At 45.1% G+C, this 14417-nt stretch overlaps 1 protein-coding gene across 1 annotated transcript in view; it reads right to left on the reverse strand.

The window, feature by feature from the left end:
• The window catches only part of LOC142599149 (mitogen-activated protein kinase kinase kinase 1-like), a 108984-nt gene extending 103391 nt beyond the window's left edge, over positions 1 to 5593 (reverse strand). Inside the window, exon 1 of the mRNA XM_075738854.1 lies at positions 4764 to 5593. Within this exon, the coding sequence (XP_075594969.1) occupies positions 4764 to 5197 (434 nt within the window). The 5' untranslated portion in view covers positions 5198 to 5593. The remainder of the gene's footprint in view (positions 1 to 4763) is intronic.
• Between the last annotated feature and the right edge of the window lie 8824 nt (positions 5594 to 14417).

Genomic DNA, 14417 nt, shown 5'->3' on the forward strand with positions numbered 1-14417 from the left:
ACAGGGGAAGCTTCTAGCAGCTTCTCACAGAAGCCACCCCTGTAGCCCCCCCGCTACCAAAACCTTGCCACACAAAACCAACACACTTAGCTATTCTTAGCCAAGGTAAATAAGCTCTTTTTTTTTTTTTTTTACTTTAGCTACGTTCTGACAACATGGGCTGAGAACATTATTATTTAAAAAAAAGCACACTTCAAACCTTGGCCATGCTGTGCTTTCACTGTACTTGCTCTCCCTTGGTTCCCACTCCACTGCCCAGTCCAGTGTTCCATTAATACATTCATGCCCTCCTTGGAAAGTCACCAAAGGTGCTACAAGTTGATAAGCAGAGCTAAAACTGACAAGCTTTTAATAGTACACTTCTACATATAGTCAAAACTTCAGTTTCACAGTGTCTCTTTGTTATCTCTAGCAGACATCAATACAAACAGCAATTGCAGAAAATACAGCATAAATATCTATGTAGGTTATCTCGCAGCTGAGCTATCTGACAAGCCTGCCATAGCTAGCATATGCATTTTCAAATTCAAACACTTAGTTTTCACCCAAGTCACACAGTACATAGTTACTGTATACAGCAATCACAGCATTTCCCACTTTTTTTTTTTTTAATAAAAACAGAGTTATGGTAGTATAACTAATCCTATACTTGGGGATGTAATAAGTCACCTACACCAATTTCAGACACAAGTAAACGTGACTTAAATGGTTTGAACATTTTAAGAGAACATTGTTAAGGTCACAGAGGTGGTGGTGCATTTTGCCTGCATGAATTTTCCCCAAATTAGAAGTTATAACTCATTAAAATAAATCATATTACAGTTATCACTGAACTCACTGTTAAGATCTTTTTCTATAAACCAAATCAATATATTGTCAGTATAGGCATGGGATAAAAGGTTTGAAGTGCTTTATCTTGAAGCTGCAGTTCCTAGTAAAAACAACTCCCCCCCTCCTCTTACAGTGATATGAGGACAGCTTATAACTTTCACAGCTTTTAGTGAAAATATTTGTTGTACTGCCCTGACAAGCAAGATGCTTGAGAGATTAAAGAAAAAAGGTAACATTTACATTTAGGATTTAACAGCAGAGTCAGTTTTCCTTTTCAGCTTCATTCAGAGGCTCATGCAGGTCTTCCAGCACAAACAGAAAACCTATTTAAAAAGAAAGTGACTGTAATAGCAGAGACTAATAGGAAGACTTTGAAGCAAGCACAGTATCTTTTAACAAACAGTATATCCTTACAGGAAAGTACAAATACTGTATTTAAAAACAGAATAGAAAACCTCCACATAATATATTGATTATGCCCTTCAGTTCACCTCTTAAGTGTCTGGGCAACAGCTGCATGCACAAATTTAATGTGGAATACACTAACTACTACTCACATACAAATTAATCTCCCTCCTTCGGCTACAGCAAGTTAATATTACAATAAGGGCAGAGAGATGTTTTAAATTCTTGATATGGCCTGACAAAGTAGTATTTTGTCTAATGTCTATTTACTGGTAACACCACATACTGAATTACTGAGATACTCTACATGAGCATTTATAGTATATTTCTGAAGAAAATTCACTATTAATGCTGCCATGTATTTAAATTTATTGTGAATAGCCTAATTATCAAAATTATCTCACTAAAACACTAAAGAGAAAAGCACTTGGCATTTAGCATTTTCTATGATTTGTTAACATTCCTAGTCAAATGTGAGAGAGCAGTTGGGGAAAAGGGTTTTAACTCATACACACACTCAAAAAGGAAAAAATTCTGCAGCTGCTCTGTCACTGCTGCTATGGGACTAACTAGCAAGGATGGACTCAATGTTTCAGCATCAATACAAAATATATTGACCTTCCTGAACCTCTAATATCAAACCTAACTCCTGCTTACTATCACCAGGAGACTCTGAGTTGTTTTAAAGAATCAGTGTCAGAACATATTTATTTTCCCTGAGAGCCATGAAACTGGATACAACTATATTATGAGATACAGTCCATTATAAATTCCTGACTCAAGACAAAGACAGTGCTAAGAGTCATAAAAAAAAAAGCCCAAGATACTTGCTACAATTCATACATGATTTTTTACCCTCCTGAAACACTTAAATAAGGATTACTGGGAAGTCTTAAGTATAGAAACATTTCTTATGTTAGGACCACACCACATCAAGTATTTTTACATTACCCTAGAAATAGACCAAAATCCATCAGAATTGCTGAAAATTCATGTAAACAGGACATTGGTCTAGAAATCAGTTTTTATTACGGTAGTCCCAAGATAAATCAACCTTTTAGAAATATCCTTGAGGTTTAACTGCCCTAAGACCCAACTAAAAAGAATACACAAGCCACCTGTTCAAACTAGAATTAGATTTCTTATGAAGTTTAAATAATTAGCTAGACAAACTGTAAGGCAGCACTAAAATAGGTCTTTTGATGTTAATACTAAGTCCTTAAACTACACAGTCTACAACATAGAAAGCCTTACAAGAAATCCATATGAAGTTATCAGCTTCACATCAAAATTACAACATCACTACTGCAGTGCCTTCCCACACACATAACAGTAAGACCCAGCAAATGCATGTTAAAGCTGTGTGGTGGGCTGACCCTGGCTGAGGGCCAGGTACCCACCAGAGCCGCTCTATCACTCCCCTCCTTCTCTAGACAGGGGAGAAAAGGCATAACTAAAAAAAAAACTTATGGGTCGAGATAAGGACAGGGAGAGATCATTCTCTAATTATCATCACGAGCAAAACAGACCGAACTTAGAGAGGGAATTCATCTTATTTATTACTAAGCAAAACAGAGTAGAGGAATGAGAAATAAAACCAAATCTTAAAACACCTCCCCCCACCCCTCCCATCTTCCCGGGCTCAACTTCACTCCCGGCTTCAACCTCCGCCTCCCCCCCTCAGCGGCACAGGGGGACAGGGAATGGGGGTTACGGTCAGTTCCTCACGCGGTGTTTCTGCCGCTTCTTCATCCTCAGGGGGAGGACTCCTCTCATTGTTCCCCTGCTCCAGCGTGGGGTCCCTCTCACGGGAGACAGTCCTTCACGACCTTCTCCAACGTGAGTCTCCTCCACGGGGTGCAGACCTTCAGGAGCAAACTGCTCCAGCGTGGGTCCCTCACGGGGTCACAAGTCCTGCCAGCAAACCTGCTCTGGCGTGGGCTCCTCTCTCCACGGATCCACAGGTCCTGCCAGGAGCTTGCTCCAGTGTGGGCTTCCCACGGGGCCACAGCCTCCTTCAGGTGTCTCCACCTGCTCTGGCATGGGGTCCTCCACGGGCTGCAGGTGGAATCGCTACACCCCCTCATCCTCCCTCCATGGGCTGCAGGGGGACAGCCTGCTTCACCATGGTCTTCACCACGGGCTGCAGGGGAATCTTGCTCCGGCGCCTGGAGCACCTCCTCCCCCTCCTTATGCACTGACCTTAGTGTCTGCAGAGTTTCTTACATCTTCTCACTCCTCTCTCCAGCTGCAAAAGCTCTCTCTAACTGTTTTTCTCTTTCTTAAATATGTTATCACAGAGGCGCTGATTGGCTTGGCCTTGGCCAGCGGCGGGTCTGTCTTGGAGCCAGCTGGCATTGGCTCTATCAGACACAGGGGAAGCTTCTAGCAGCTTCTCACAGAAGCCACCCCTGTAGCCCCCCCGCTACCAAAACCTTGCCACGCAAAACCAACACAAGCTGAAATGTGCTCTTTAAGTATTTAAAGTTGCTTCACCATAGACATGTTCACTTTCACCCTGAGTACTTCTACATATATCAAATAGGCATAGCATGAGCAATTCTAGAAAGCCTCAAGAAACCGGACTTATCAAATAAAACACACCGAAGGCAAACAAGGACTACAAACACAAAGGCACTAAGTGAAACCACTCAAACGTATCACCTAAACTGAACCACTACAAAATTACTTTCTCTCTGAAAAAGAGAGGGAACGTTTATGTTTGAAAGCCTTCCTTCCCCTCCCCCTTGCTAAGAATCAAAGAAATCAGTTCCGCAATACCACGGTGCTGCAAGTTAGAATTAAACTTCAGAGAAGTCGGGTTTTTTTGTGGGTTTTTTTGTTTGTTTGGTTGGGTGGTTTTTTTTTTAAGAAAAAAAAGCTTGACTCAATTTTGTGCAACAAACTGCTAGGAAAGTGCAGAAAGCGGCCAAGTACTCAGTGAGCACCCGAAGCAGAAGCACAGCTACCACTTGAACCACGTCGCACCCTCACGCCCTGCTCTGGTGCCGAGGCGACAAAGCTGCAGAAGAGTTAGTGCGAGTGGAGCCCGTTGAGATCCAAAGGCTGACACATCCGACCCCAGTCCCCGCCACCACAAACTCAAACTTCAAAGCCTTTTGGGACTCCGGCAGAAGTTAAACACAGAAGCACGCGCGCGCGCACATACACACACGACTCGGCTCCCGCGCAGCTAATCGCTCATGGCGCAGGAACGCACCGCTCCAACCCGCTCCTCTGGCGCCGGCTGCTGGGCCCCACGCAGCCCCGCTGACAGCTGCGGGCGGCCCGCAGGGCAGCCCGGCGTCCATCCAAGCACCAGGTGCCTCCGCACTCCAGGGGAAGGCGGCAGATGAGGTCTGCCCGCCGCGCCCCAGCCCTGGACTCCACGGGCAGCTCCCGCCGCCCCCGCATCCACTCCTGGCCAGACAGCGGCCGGGCGCCCGCGGGAGAGTAGGAACAGGACGCCCGAGCCCTCCCCACGGAAACAGCCCCGCCGCCTCCACTGCCCTCCCGCCTCCCCTCACCTCGCGGGGGGGGACGACTCCATCCTCCACTCCACGGTAGGATCAATACCCGCCAGGCTCGGCGGCGGCTCCAGGAACTCGGCGCAGCGGCTGGGTGAGGCAGCCGGGATGGCGGGGCTGGAGCGCGGCCTAGGTAGGTAGTGGAGCAGCAGTGTCTCGGGAGGCTCCGGCGAAGAGGAGGATGATGAGGAGGCAGCAGCGACAAGGAAGAAGGGTGGGTCAGACAGCCGGTCCAGCTCCACACTCCGCACTTTGCGCGGCTGCTTCCGTCTCCAGTCAGAGCGCTGTTCCCGGCCACCACCCGCCTCCCGCAGGAGCCCCCCGCCGCCCCTGGCGACACTCCCCGCGCCGCCTCTCAGGCTCCCAGCAGCGGCCGCCTCTGCATTGCTACCCGAGGATAATACCAAGAACGATGTGCGATTCACCGCCGCCATTTTCTCTAGCGAGTCACATAGAACTCACAAGGCTCGAAGAGGAACTAGCACTCCAACCCGCTACGGAAACAGCGTAGGAAGTGAATGAAAGGCGAACACGGATTGGTGGCAGCAGGCGGCCTGTAGGTGCAGCGGCCTGCGGCGGCGCCCCGCCCCCGCGCAGGTGTTGGCAGAGTCGCTCGCTCGTCAGCGGTAGGGTCTGGTCGCCTGCGGACGAATGGGTCGGGCCGCACCTGGGAGCTGGCGAAGGTACTAGATGGCGAAGGTGTCCTCATCCCCATGTGGCCCTTTCTATGTGCAGGAGAGCGGCGGGTGCTCCAACGGCCTCGAGGCGTGGGGCCATGGCGTAGGCCAGCTGCCGCCCTGTGAGGAGCCGGCTCTGTGGGGCAGCGCGGGGAAGCCCTTCCCGAAACTCGGGCTGGCTCCTGGTGGCGCTGCGCCCCAGCGCGCAACACCTCGTCTGTGTACTCCCTCTCCCTAGCACTCCCAAAACTTCCTCAGGTGATGTCCTCCCCGGGAGCCAGCTGCGGCGCCCTCCTGTGCTGCAGCAAGCTGCCGGAAAATCGCTGCTGTGCCCAAGCTTACCTGCTCATTCTTCTCTGGGATTAGTATGAAATTCAGTGCACATCCTTGCTTGCAGCTTTCATGTATCCTCTGGGTTGCCCTCACTTGCCCTCACCTGTCTGATACTTTTCCATGTCTGTAGCTACTTAGAATTGTTAATGTCTCATCTGAGTATGCAAAAAGGAAGCCTACAGAGGGTGGAAGCAAGGGCAGGTAGCCTGGGAGGAATACAGAGAAACTGTCCGAGCAGCCAGGGATTAGGTTGTAACCGATGTGTTTAACTTTTTAACCATGGTGATGGGATCAAGATGAGATTATTAGCAATAGTAGGGAATGAGAAAATATTTTAGGAATGAGGACCTGAGAGCTTGGTGGTACCATGGAACTGATAAACTGTGTGGTTGGTATGTACCATGGAACTGATAAACTGCATTATTGGTACGTGAGCCAAATAATATTTCATTTTCTGTCAAAATCATGTCCTTTGAGTGAACTTTGTTCATTATAATCTCATTATAATACCAAAACACACCTCCATGCTAAAAGTTACCCACCTCCAAGGTACGACCACCCCTCACTGGGCATGCTCTCTGAATTTCTTTAAGTATATAGCTTTAAAAGCAAAGCAAGAAAGTTTTACACCAATCATAATGAAGTAACTATGTAACTATGTGATGTAATTGTAACCATGTGTGTATTGAGAATATAAATATGTGCATGTTCGTAGGCTAGGTATGCACGTTGGGTGGAGCTATCCCCCGTGCATCCAGCGCTGCAATAAAGAATGCCTGCCTTTTAACACTACATTGGTGTTACGAGGTTTATTCCCGGATTTCGGTGACAGTTTCTGGCGACCCAGATGGGACCCTGCTTTTGAACCTCGACGGATCCGTGGGATCGCAGGATCTCCAGCCGGCACCGGGGAATTCTCAGGGAGAACCTCCGATCCCCGGACCGAAGAGCTCTGAGCAAGACCCCTGGGAGAGGTAAAGGCATTCTTATTTGATTTGAATATTGTTTTTTTTGAATATTTGCTCTTACCATCGTGGCGGGACAGGCCCGCACCAAGGGCACAAGCTGAAGGCCTTATTCAAGGAGCCCCGTGGCTCTCCGGGACAGGCCCGCATTGGGACAGGCCCGCACCGGGACAGGCCCGCATTGGGACAGGCCCACACTAGGAGCACGGGAGGCCTGCTCGTAAGGTGCGGTGAAAGCTGCGCAGAGTTGGGCTGAGGAGACGTCTCAGGTAAAAGTCTCTGCTAGGCGAAAGCCTGTGGAGCAGGGCCCACTGGGGAGGGGAAGCCTCCAAGATTGGGATTTCTGGTGGCAGCAGAAATCCCTGGGATTTCCAGTGGCAGGGGAAATCCCTGAGGGAGCTCTAAAACGGGTTGGGGTCCCTCTGACTAAGTGCTTGTGATAGTGCACAATCACAACCACTAAGTCCCTGGGAGATGGGTACTTTTCCGAGTAAGAAACCAATCCCACGAAAGACACCACTGGGATGTATTTTGGAACATTGGAAAGATCTGGGAAACATTGATCCTATGACTCGGAAACAGTTGATTGAATATTGTAATCACTGGTGGCCACTGTATATTTTAGAGAATGGGGAAAAGTGGCCGGAAAACGGGACGTTGCAGTATAACACAATTTTGCAACTAATGTTATTTTGTAAAAGGGAAGGTAAATGGAATGAAATGGCATATGTAGATTTTGTTTTTCACACTGCGAAATCATCTGGAATGGCAAAGGTAATGTGAATTGCTTCCATCTAGTTCTGCGATAATGGCATTAAAGGGGCAGGAACCCGGTAAAGATTTGAAAACAGGTTGCTCATCTTGTGATATTGGTAAACAATGTTTTAAATGTGAATTTGAAGATGATGATGTTGAATTATTGGTTGCACCTCGCAGGAGGTTAGGAAATGATCAAGGGGATCAAAATCTGGGGGCCAATAATGCTTCCGTCCCTCCTGTGGAAGGGGAGGCGGAAGGATTCAGCCCAATTGCTGGGAGGACAAGGGGAAGAGGGGGAGGAAACGGATTAACTCCCCTCCAGGCCCCTCTTCGACAGGCTGTTGGCAACGAGGGTCCGGTAATGGTGAAAGTCCCCTTCTCCATAACCGATTTAAGAGCATGGAAAGAAACTGCAGGCACTATCAGGATGACCCAGAAAGAGTTGCCAAAGTAATGGAAACAATAATTAGAACCCAAAACCCTGATTGGGAAGATTTGCAAGTAATATTGGATACATTATTGGAAGACACTGAAAAGAAAATGGTATTAAACACAGCCCGAAAACAAGTAGAAAGTGCCCATGCTAATGGAAATATACAAGGGTCGGTGGACCAGAATTTTCCATCCACAAACCCTGAATGGGACCCTAATCAGCCGGGGCCCAGAGGAATGTTGACTAGGTACCAGAAGTGGATTTTGTTTGGCGTTAGACATGCAATGCCAAAAGCAATTAATTGGTCTAAATTATATGAAGTAAGACAAGAATTAAATGAATCCCCTTCGGCCTTTATGGAAAGACTGAAGGTGACTGCTAGAAAATATACTAATCTGGACCCAGAAAAACCCGAGGAAGCTTTACAATTGGCCTCTATATTTATGGGACAATCAGCCCCAGACATAAGGAAAAAGCTTCAGAAATTGGAAGGGGCTGAGTCCAGAGACTTAGGTAAAATGCTTGAAGTAGCCTGGATTGTGTATAACAACAGAGAAAAAGAAAAAGAAGTCAGACAAATGCAAAGGGATGGAAAATTCTGGCAATCTTGACCGAGAATAATAAACATGTAAAGCAAAACTCAGCTATAAATGAGCAGAGGGTGTTGGTGCGATAGGGCGAAAAGAGAACTGGCCTTTCTTGAAACTGTTAAAATTAGGAAAACAGTGGATAACACATCAATTTTTATATATGCCCGAATGTCCATTGCCTTTATTGGGGTGGGATTTATTAAGCAAATTAGAGGCACAAATTATTTTTAAAGATGGAGAAATTAGATTACTAATACCAGAATCAAAAGCTATAGAGGCGAGAGTGTTTATGTTACAGGATTCCCCCAAGGAGGAACAGATTCCAGAAGTAGTGGACAATGCAGTTATCCCCCTGGTATGGGCAAGTGGAGTTCCGGGACGATCCAAACTGGCAGAACCGGTAAAGGTGACTTTAAAACCTGGAGCCAAGCCGGTAAGACAAAAACAGTACCCTCTCAAATGGGAAGCCCGAAAGGGGCTAGAGGAATTAATCACACAATTTTTAGAATATGGGCTGTTAGTAGAATGTGAATCAGAATATAATACCCCTATATTACCAGTAAGGAAATCAGGAGGCAGGGAATACCGATTGGTTCAGGATTTAAGGGCCATAAATCAGATAGTTCAAGATATACACCCAGTAGTGGCCAATCCGTATACCTTGCTGACATCTCTGAGGGAGGAACATAAATGGTTTACTGTGCTGGATTTAAAGGATGCCTTCTTTTGCATACCTCTGGATACGAAAAGTGAAGGCATATTTGCCTTTGAATGGGAGAGTCCCACTACAGGAAGGAAAACGCAATTAACATGGACTGTACTTCCACAAGGATTTAAAAATAGCCCTACAATATTTGGAAACCAATTGGCAAAGGAATTAGAAATGTGGAAGAAACAGAATCAAGGAGGAGGCATATTACTACAATATGTGGATGACATCCTGATAGCAGCAGAGAGTAAAGAAACATGTTTTGAAATGACTATTAGTTTATTGAATTTCCTGGGCCAGGGAGGATATAGAGTTTCCAGAAACAAGGCTCAGATAGGGAAAGAAGCAGTGATTTATTTGGGATTTGAGATATCGCAAGGACAGAGACAATTGGGAAACGAAAGGAAAGAAGCCATTTGTCAGATTCCCGAACCTAACAGCCCAAAGGAACTGAGAGCCTTTTTGGGAGTGATTGGATGGTGCAGACTCTGGATTTTAAATTATGGACTGTATGTGAAACCCCTATATGAAGCCCTGAAAGAATCTAAAGATCAATACCTGACTTGGACACCTGAATGCCATAAATCATTTAAAGAACTCAAAAAGGCATTGATGACAGCCCCTGCACTGGGTCTACCTGATCTAACCAAACCTTTTGAGCTGTTTGTACACGAAAGGCAACCTCTGGCCCTTGGAGTGCTGGCGCAACGGCTGGGATCTTGGAAGCGACCGGTGGGGTACTTCTCCAAACAACTTGACACTGTGAGTAAAGGATGGCCGGGATGTTTGCATGCCGTGGCAGCAACGGTGCTGCTGATTCAGGAAGCCCGAAAATTGACTATGGGCCAAAGAATAGTGGTATATGTACCGCATATGGTAATAACTGTCTTAGAACAAAAGGGGGGTCATTGGTTATCCCCTAGCAGAATGTTGAAATACCAGGTTGTCCTATTGGAACAAGATGATGTGGAATTAAAAACCACAGCAATTGTAAATCCAGCAATGTTCCTGTCAACAGAAAATCCTACTGAGAAATTGGAACATGACTGTCTGTTAACCATTGAACAAGTTTATTCCAGCAGACCGGACCTGAAGGACGAACCCTTGGAGAATCCTGATCTGGAACTGTTCACGGATGGAAGCAGTTTTGTGCAAGAAGGAAGGCGAATGGCCGGGTATGCTGTTGTCACCATCGACAAAATATTGGAGTCAGGGACGCTACCTGCAAATACATCAGCACAGAAAGCAGAATTGGTGGTGCTGAAGCAGGCCTTACGAATGGCCGAAGGGAAAAAAGTAAACATATGGACTGACTCCAAATATGCATTTGGTGTGATCCATGCTCATGGAGCCATATGGAAAGAAAGAGGACTGTTATCAGCCCAAGGATCACCTATAAGACATAAGGAGGAAATTCTTCAGCTCCTACAAGATGTGCAAAAACCAAAGGAAGTGGCCGTAATGCATTGCAAAGCTCATCAATTTGGTCAGACGGCTGTCAATATAGGTAATCGGTTGGTGGATAAAGCTGCAAAAGAGGCTGCAGAACGAGGTATCCTTGCACTGGTACCAGTAAAACAGGTAAAAATTCCAAATGTAAAAGTAAGATATGGTAAATTAGACGAACAATTGGCAGAGCATTTAAAGGCATCCCAAAATGCAGAAGGATGGTGGGTAACACCAGAAAATCAGGTAATAGTAACCCCACAAATTATGTTGGAACTTGCAAAAGAGCAACATGAACAGACACATTGGGGTGTAGATGCCATGGTTACAAATTTGAAAACATTTGTAGTATGCGTAGGAATGACAGGAATAATTAAGTCAATAATAGCTAAGTGCCCGATCTGTCTTAAAAATAATCCTTTAAACCAGAGGAAAGCACCTTTAGGAGTAACAAAGCAGGGTAATTCCCCAGGAGATTATTGGCAAATCGATTTTTCTGAATTACCCAGACAAAATGGGTATAGATATCTGCTGGTACTGATTGATACGTTTTCCGGATGGCCGGAGGCTTTTCCTTGTCGCACCAACAAAGCGAGAGAAGTGGTTAAAATATTGTTAAAAGAGATAATACCAAGGTTTGGGGTACCATTGGGCATGTCTTCTGATAGAGGACCACATTTTGTAGCAGAAATAGTCCAGCAAGTAAGTAAAATTCTGGGGATAAAATGGGACTTACACACTCCCTGGAGACCGCAATCAAGCGGGAAGATTGAAAGAATGAATCAGACCTTGAAAAGACAAATGAATAAAATTTGCCAAGAAACATCTTTGAAATGGCCACAGGCTTTGCCATTAGCTCTGTTAAGAATAAGAATCCAACCAAGGTCTAAAGATGGTGTAAGTCCATATGAAATATTATATGGCAAACCCTACCAAACTCCTTTAATCCCAGGGGACATGAGGGTAACAGGGGAAACAGATTTGAAAACATATCTGATTTCTTTAGGAAAGACCCTCGAAGCACTCAGAAGATATATTGTGCTGACCAGACCGCTTGCTCTTGATACGCCTGTACATCCATACCAGCCGGGTGACTTTGTGTATATAAGAACATGGAGTTCTGAACCACTCCAAGAAAAGTGGAAGGGACCCTTCCAGGTACTGTTGACAACTTATACCGCAGTTAAGGTAGAAGGAGTGGAGCCGTGGATTCATTATACTCGAGTAAAGAAGGCACCGTCAGAGCAGTGGACATCTACGCAAAAAGGACCTTTGAAACTCAGACTGTGTAGAAAATTTGACAGGGAACTGGAAAACTAAAAGAACTGGTTTTCAAAATGGAAAATTTATAAAAGGAACTAACCAGTGGCTGTTGTCAAATATATTACCCACATGGGAAAGAATAAATGTAAGGGACCACGAGTTAATTACGGACGCACTTGGGGTGATCCAAAATAACCTCTCCTTGACTCTCAGTTGCATTCAGGCTCAATTATGGATGCAGTCGGTGGCTGCCTCAATTATAAGAGAAGGCAAAGAAGGCACTCTCCCTACTGAAATTAGGAAAATAATTTGGGACAGTGCTACTGATTTTGAGAAAGAACTCCAGTCCTGGTGGAGCCTGGTAAACTTTACTTATGATCCCGTTACAAACACAGCTACAACTTTTGTGCTCACTATATCCAATGCTACCAAATACTCAATTTATCCCATCATTGCATTAGGGATAAACCATAACGGAACTATACTCTATCCTTCCGAGCATAGAGTATGGGCCTGAAAGATGAATGAAAAATGGCAAACTGTTAATTTGGAATCTTGCATCGTGCGGGAACAACAAGGATTTGTCTGTGAAGGTAATGCAATTGAGGCACAAGATATTTGTTTGGACACTGAACAAAATATTTGCCATTTTGAGGTTCATCCTAACGAAAACCCTAATAACTGTTCATCACAATGTGAAAGAAATACATCGAGTTTTTGAAAGAGTGCAGAGAGATGCAGAACTTAAATGGTGGGACACACTTTTCGGATGGTCGCCTACTGCTACAGGCATCCTAAACAAGTTGTGTCGCCCCATCGTGATTCTTTTAACATTGGTTTTGATCAGTATGACCTTGTCAGTAATATTATATATCATAACTTGGAAAATGATGAATCGGTTAACACATCTGAAAAAAACAAATTATTCGTGAAACTTCTCTCACTCATATGATCATCCAAGCTGTTGTGAAACAGCAAAATAAACAAACAATCCCAGAGTTTCCTCCAACACATAGAAAATAGTTAGTATAGTGGAAGTATTGAAAAGGTGATTATTTCAAAACTTCCAAAGGGGGGATTGTAACCGATGTGTTTAACTTTTTAACCATGGTGATGGGATCAAGATGAGATTATTAGCAATAGTAGGGAATGAGAAAATATTTTAGGAATGAGGACCTGAGAGCTTGGTGGTACCATGGAACTGATAAACTGTGTGGTTGGTATGTACCATGGAACTGATAAACTGCATTATTGGTACGTGAGCCAAATAATATTTCATTTTCTGTCAAAATCATGTCCTTTGAGTGAACTTTGTTCATTATAATCTCATTATAATACCAAAACACACCTCCATGCTAAAAACTACCCACCTCCAAGGTACGACCACCCCTCACTGGGCATGCTCTCTGAATTTCTTTAAGTATATAGCTTTAAAAGCAAAGCAAGAAAGTTTTACACCAATCATAATGAAGTAACTATGTAACTATGTGATGTAATTGTAACCATGTGTGTATTGAGAATATAAATATGTGCATGTTCGTAGGCTAGGTATGCACGTTAGGTGGAACTATCCCCCGTGCATCCAGCGCTGCAATAAAGAATGCCTGCCTTTTAACACTACATTGGTGTTACGAGGTTTATTCCCGGATTTCGGTGACAAGGTTAGGAAAGCTAAAGCCCTGACAGAAATTAGTCTGGCCAGGGATGTCAAGGACAACAAGAAAAGCTTCTATTGGTATGTTAGTGAGAAAAGGAGGACGAGGAAAAATGTGGGTCCCCTCCAGAATGAAATGGGTGACCTAGTGTCCTGGTTCTGGCAAGGAATTTCACAAGGAGCCAGAACAGGTGAGCCAAGTTGGCCGGGGGCTATTCCATACCATGTGATGTCATGCTCACCATAAAAGGGAGCTAGTCAGGCAGGGGAGGGGTGGGCTTGGTGTGGCTCTGGGAGGGGTTGAGTGTCAGTCTATAGGTCCTCAGATTAGTAAATCGTTCTCTGTTATCACCCGTTGTGAATATCTGTTATCAGTACTGTTGTTGATTGTTTTCCCTCTCCCTTGCTGTCCCAGTAAACTGCCCTTATCCCAACCCTCGAGGCTTTGCTGTTGTTTTTCTGTTCTCCTCCCCATCCTGCCAGGGGAGGGGTGAGTGAGCAGAGTGTGGCACTTAGCTGCCAGCTGGGGCTAAACCATGTCAGTCCTTTTTGGTGCCCAATGTGGGGCTTCCAGGGTTGTGATAACGACAAGTCTGACCCAAGTGTGTTAAAACAAAGTTGTTGTAAGCATTTATAATGATATTGAAACAGTCGTTGGTCATAATGATGTTCTGTTTGGTCACATGGCTCTGTTTTGTAAACCCGTGTTTACTCTATGTAATCCCTGAGGTGCTGTTTATCACCTCTGGGAGAGGGGTTCGTGTTCCCATGTTGTTGTATTGTGTGATAATGACTTATGATAAGATATCATTGACAGTCATGAGT

Source organism: Balearica regulorum, chromosome W (assembly GCF_011004875.1).
Source record: "Balearica regulorum gibbericeps isolate bBalReg1 chromosome W, bBalReg1.pri, whole genome shotgun sequence".
NCBI lineage: Eukaryota > Metazoa > Chordata > Aves > Gruiformes > Gruidae > Balearica > Balearica regulorum.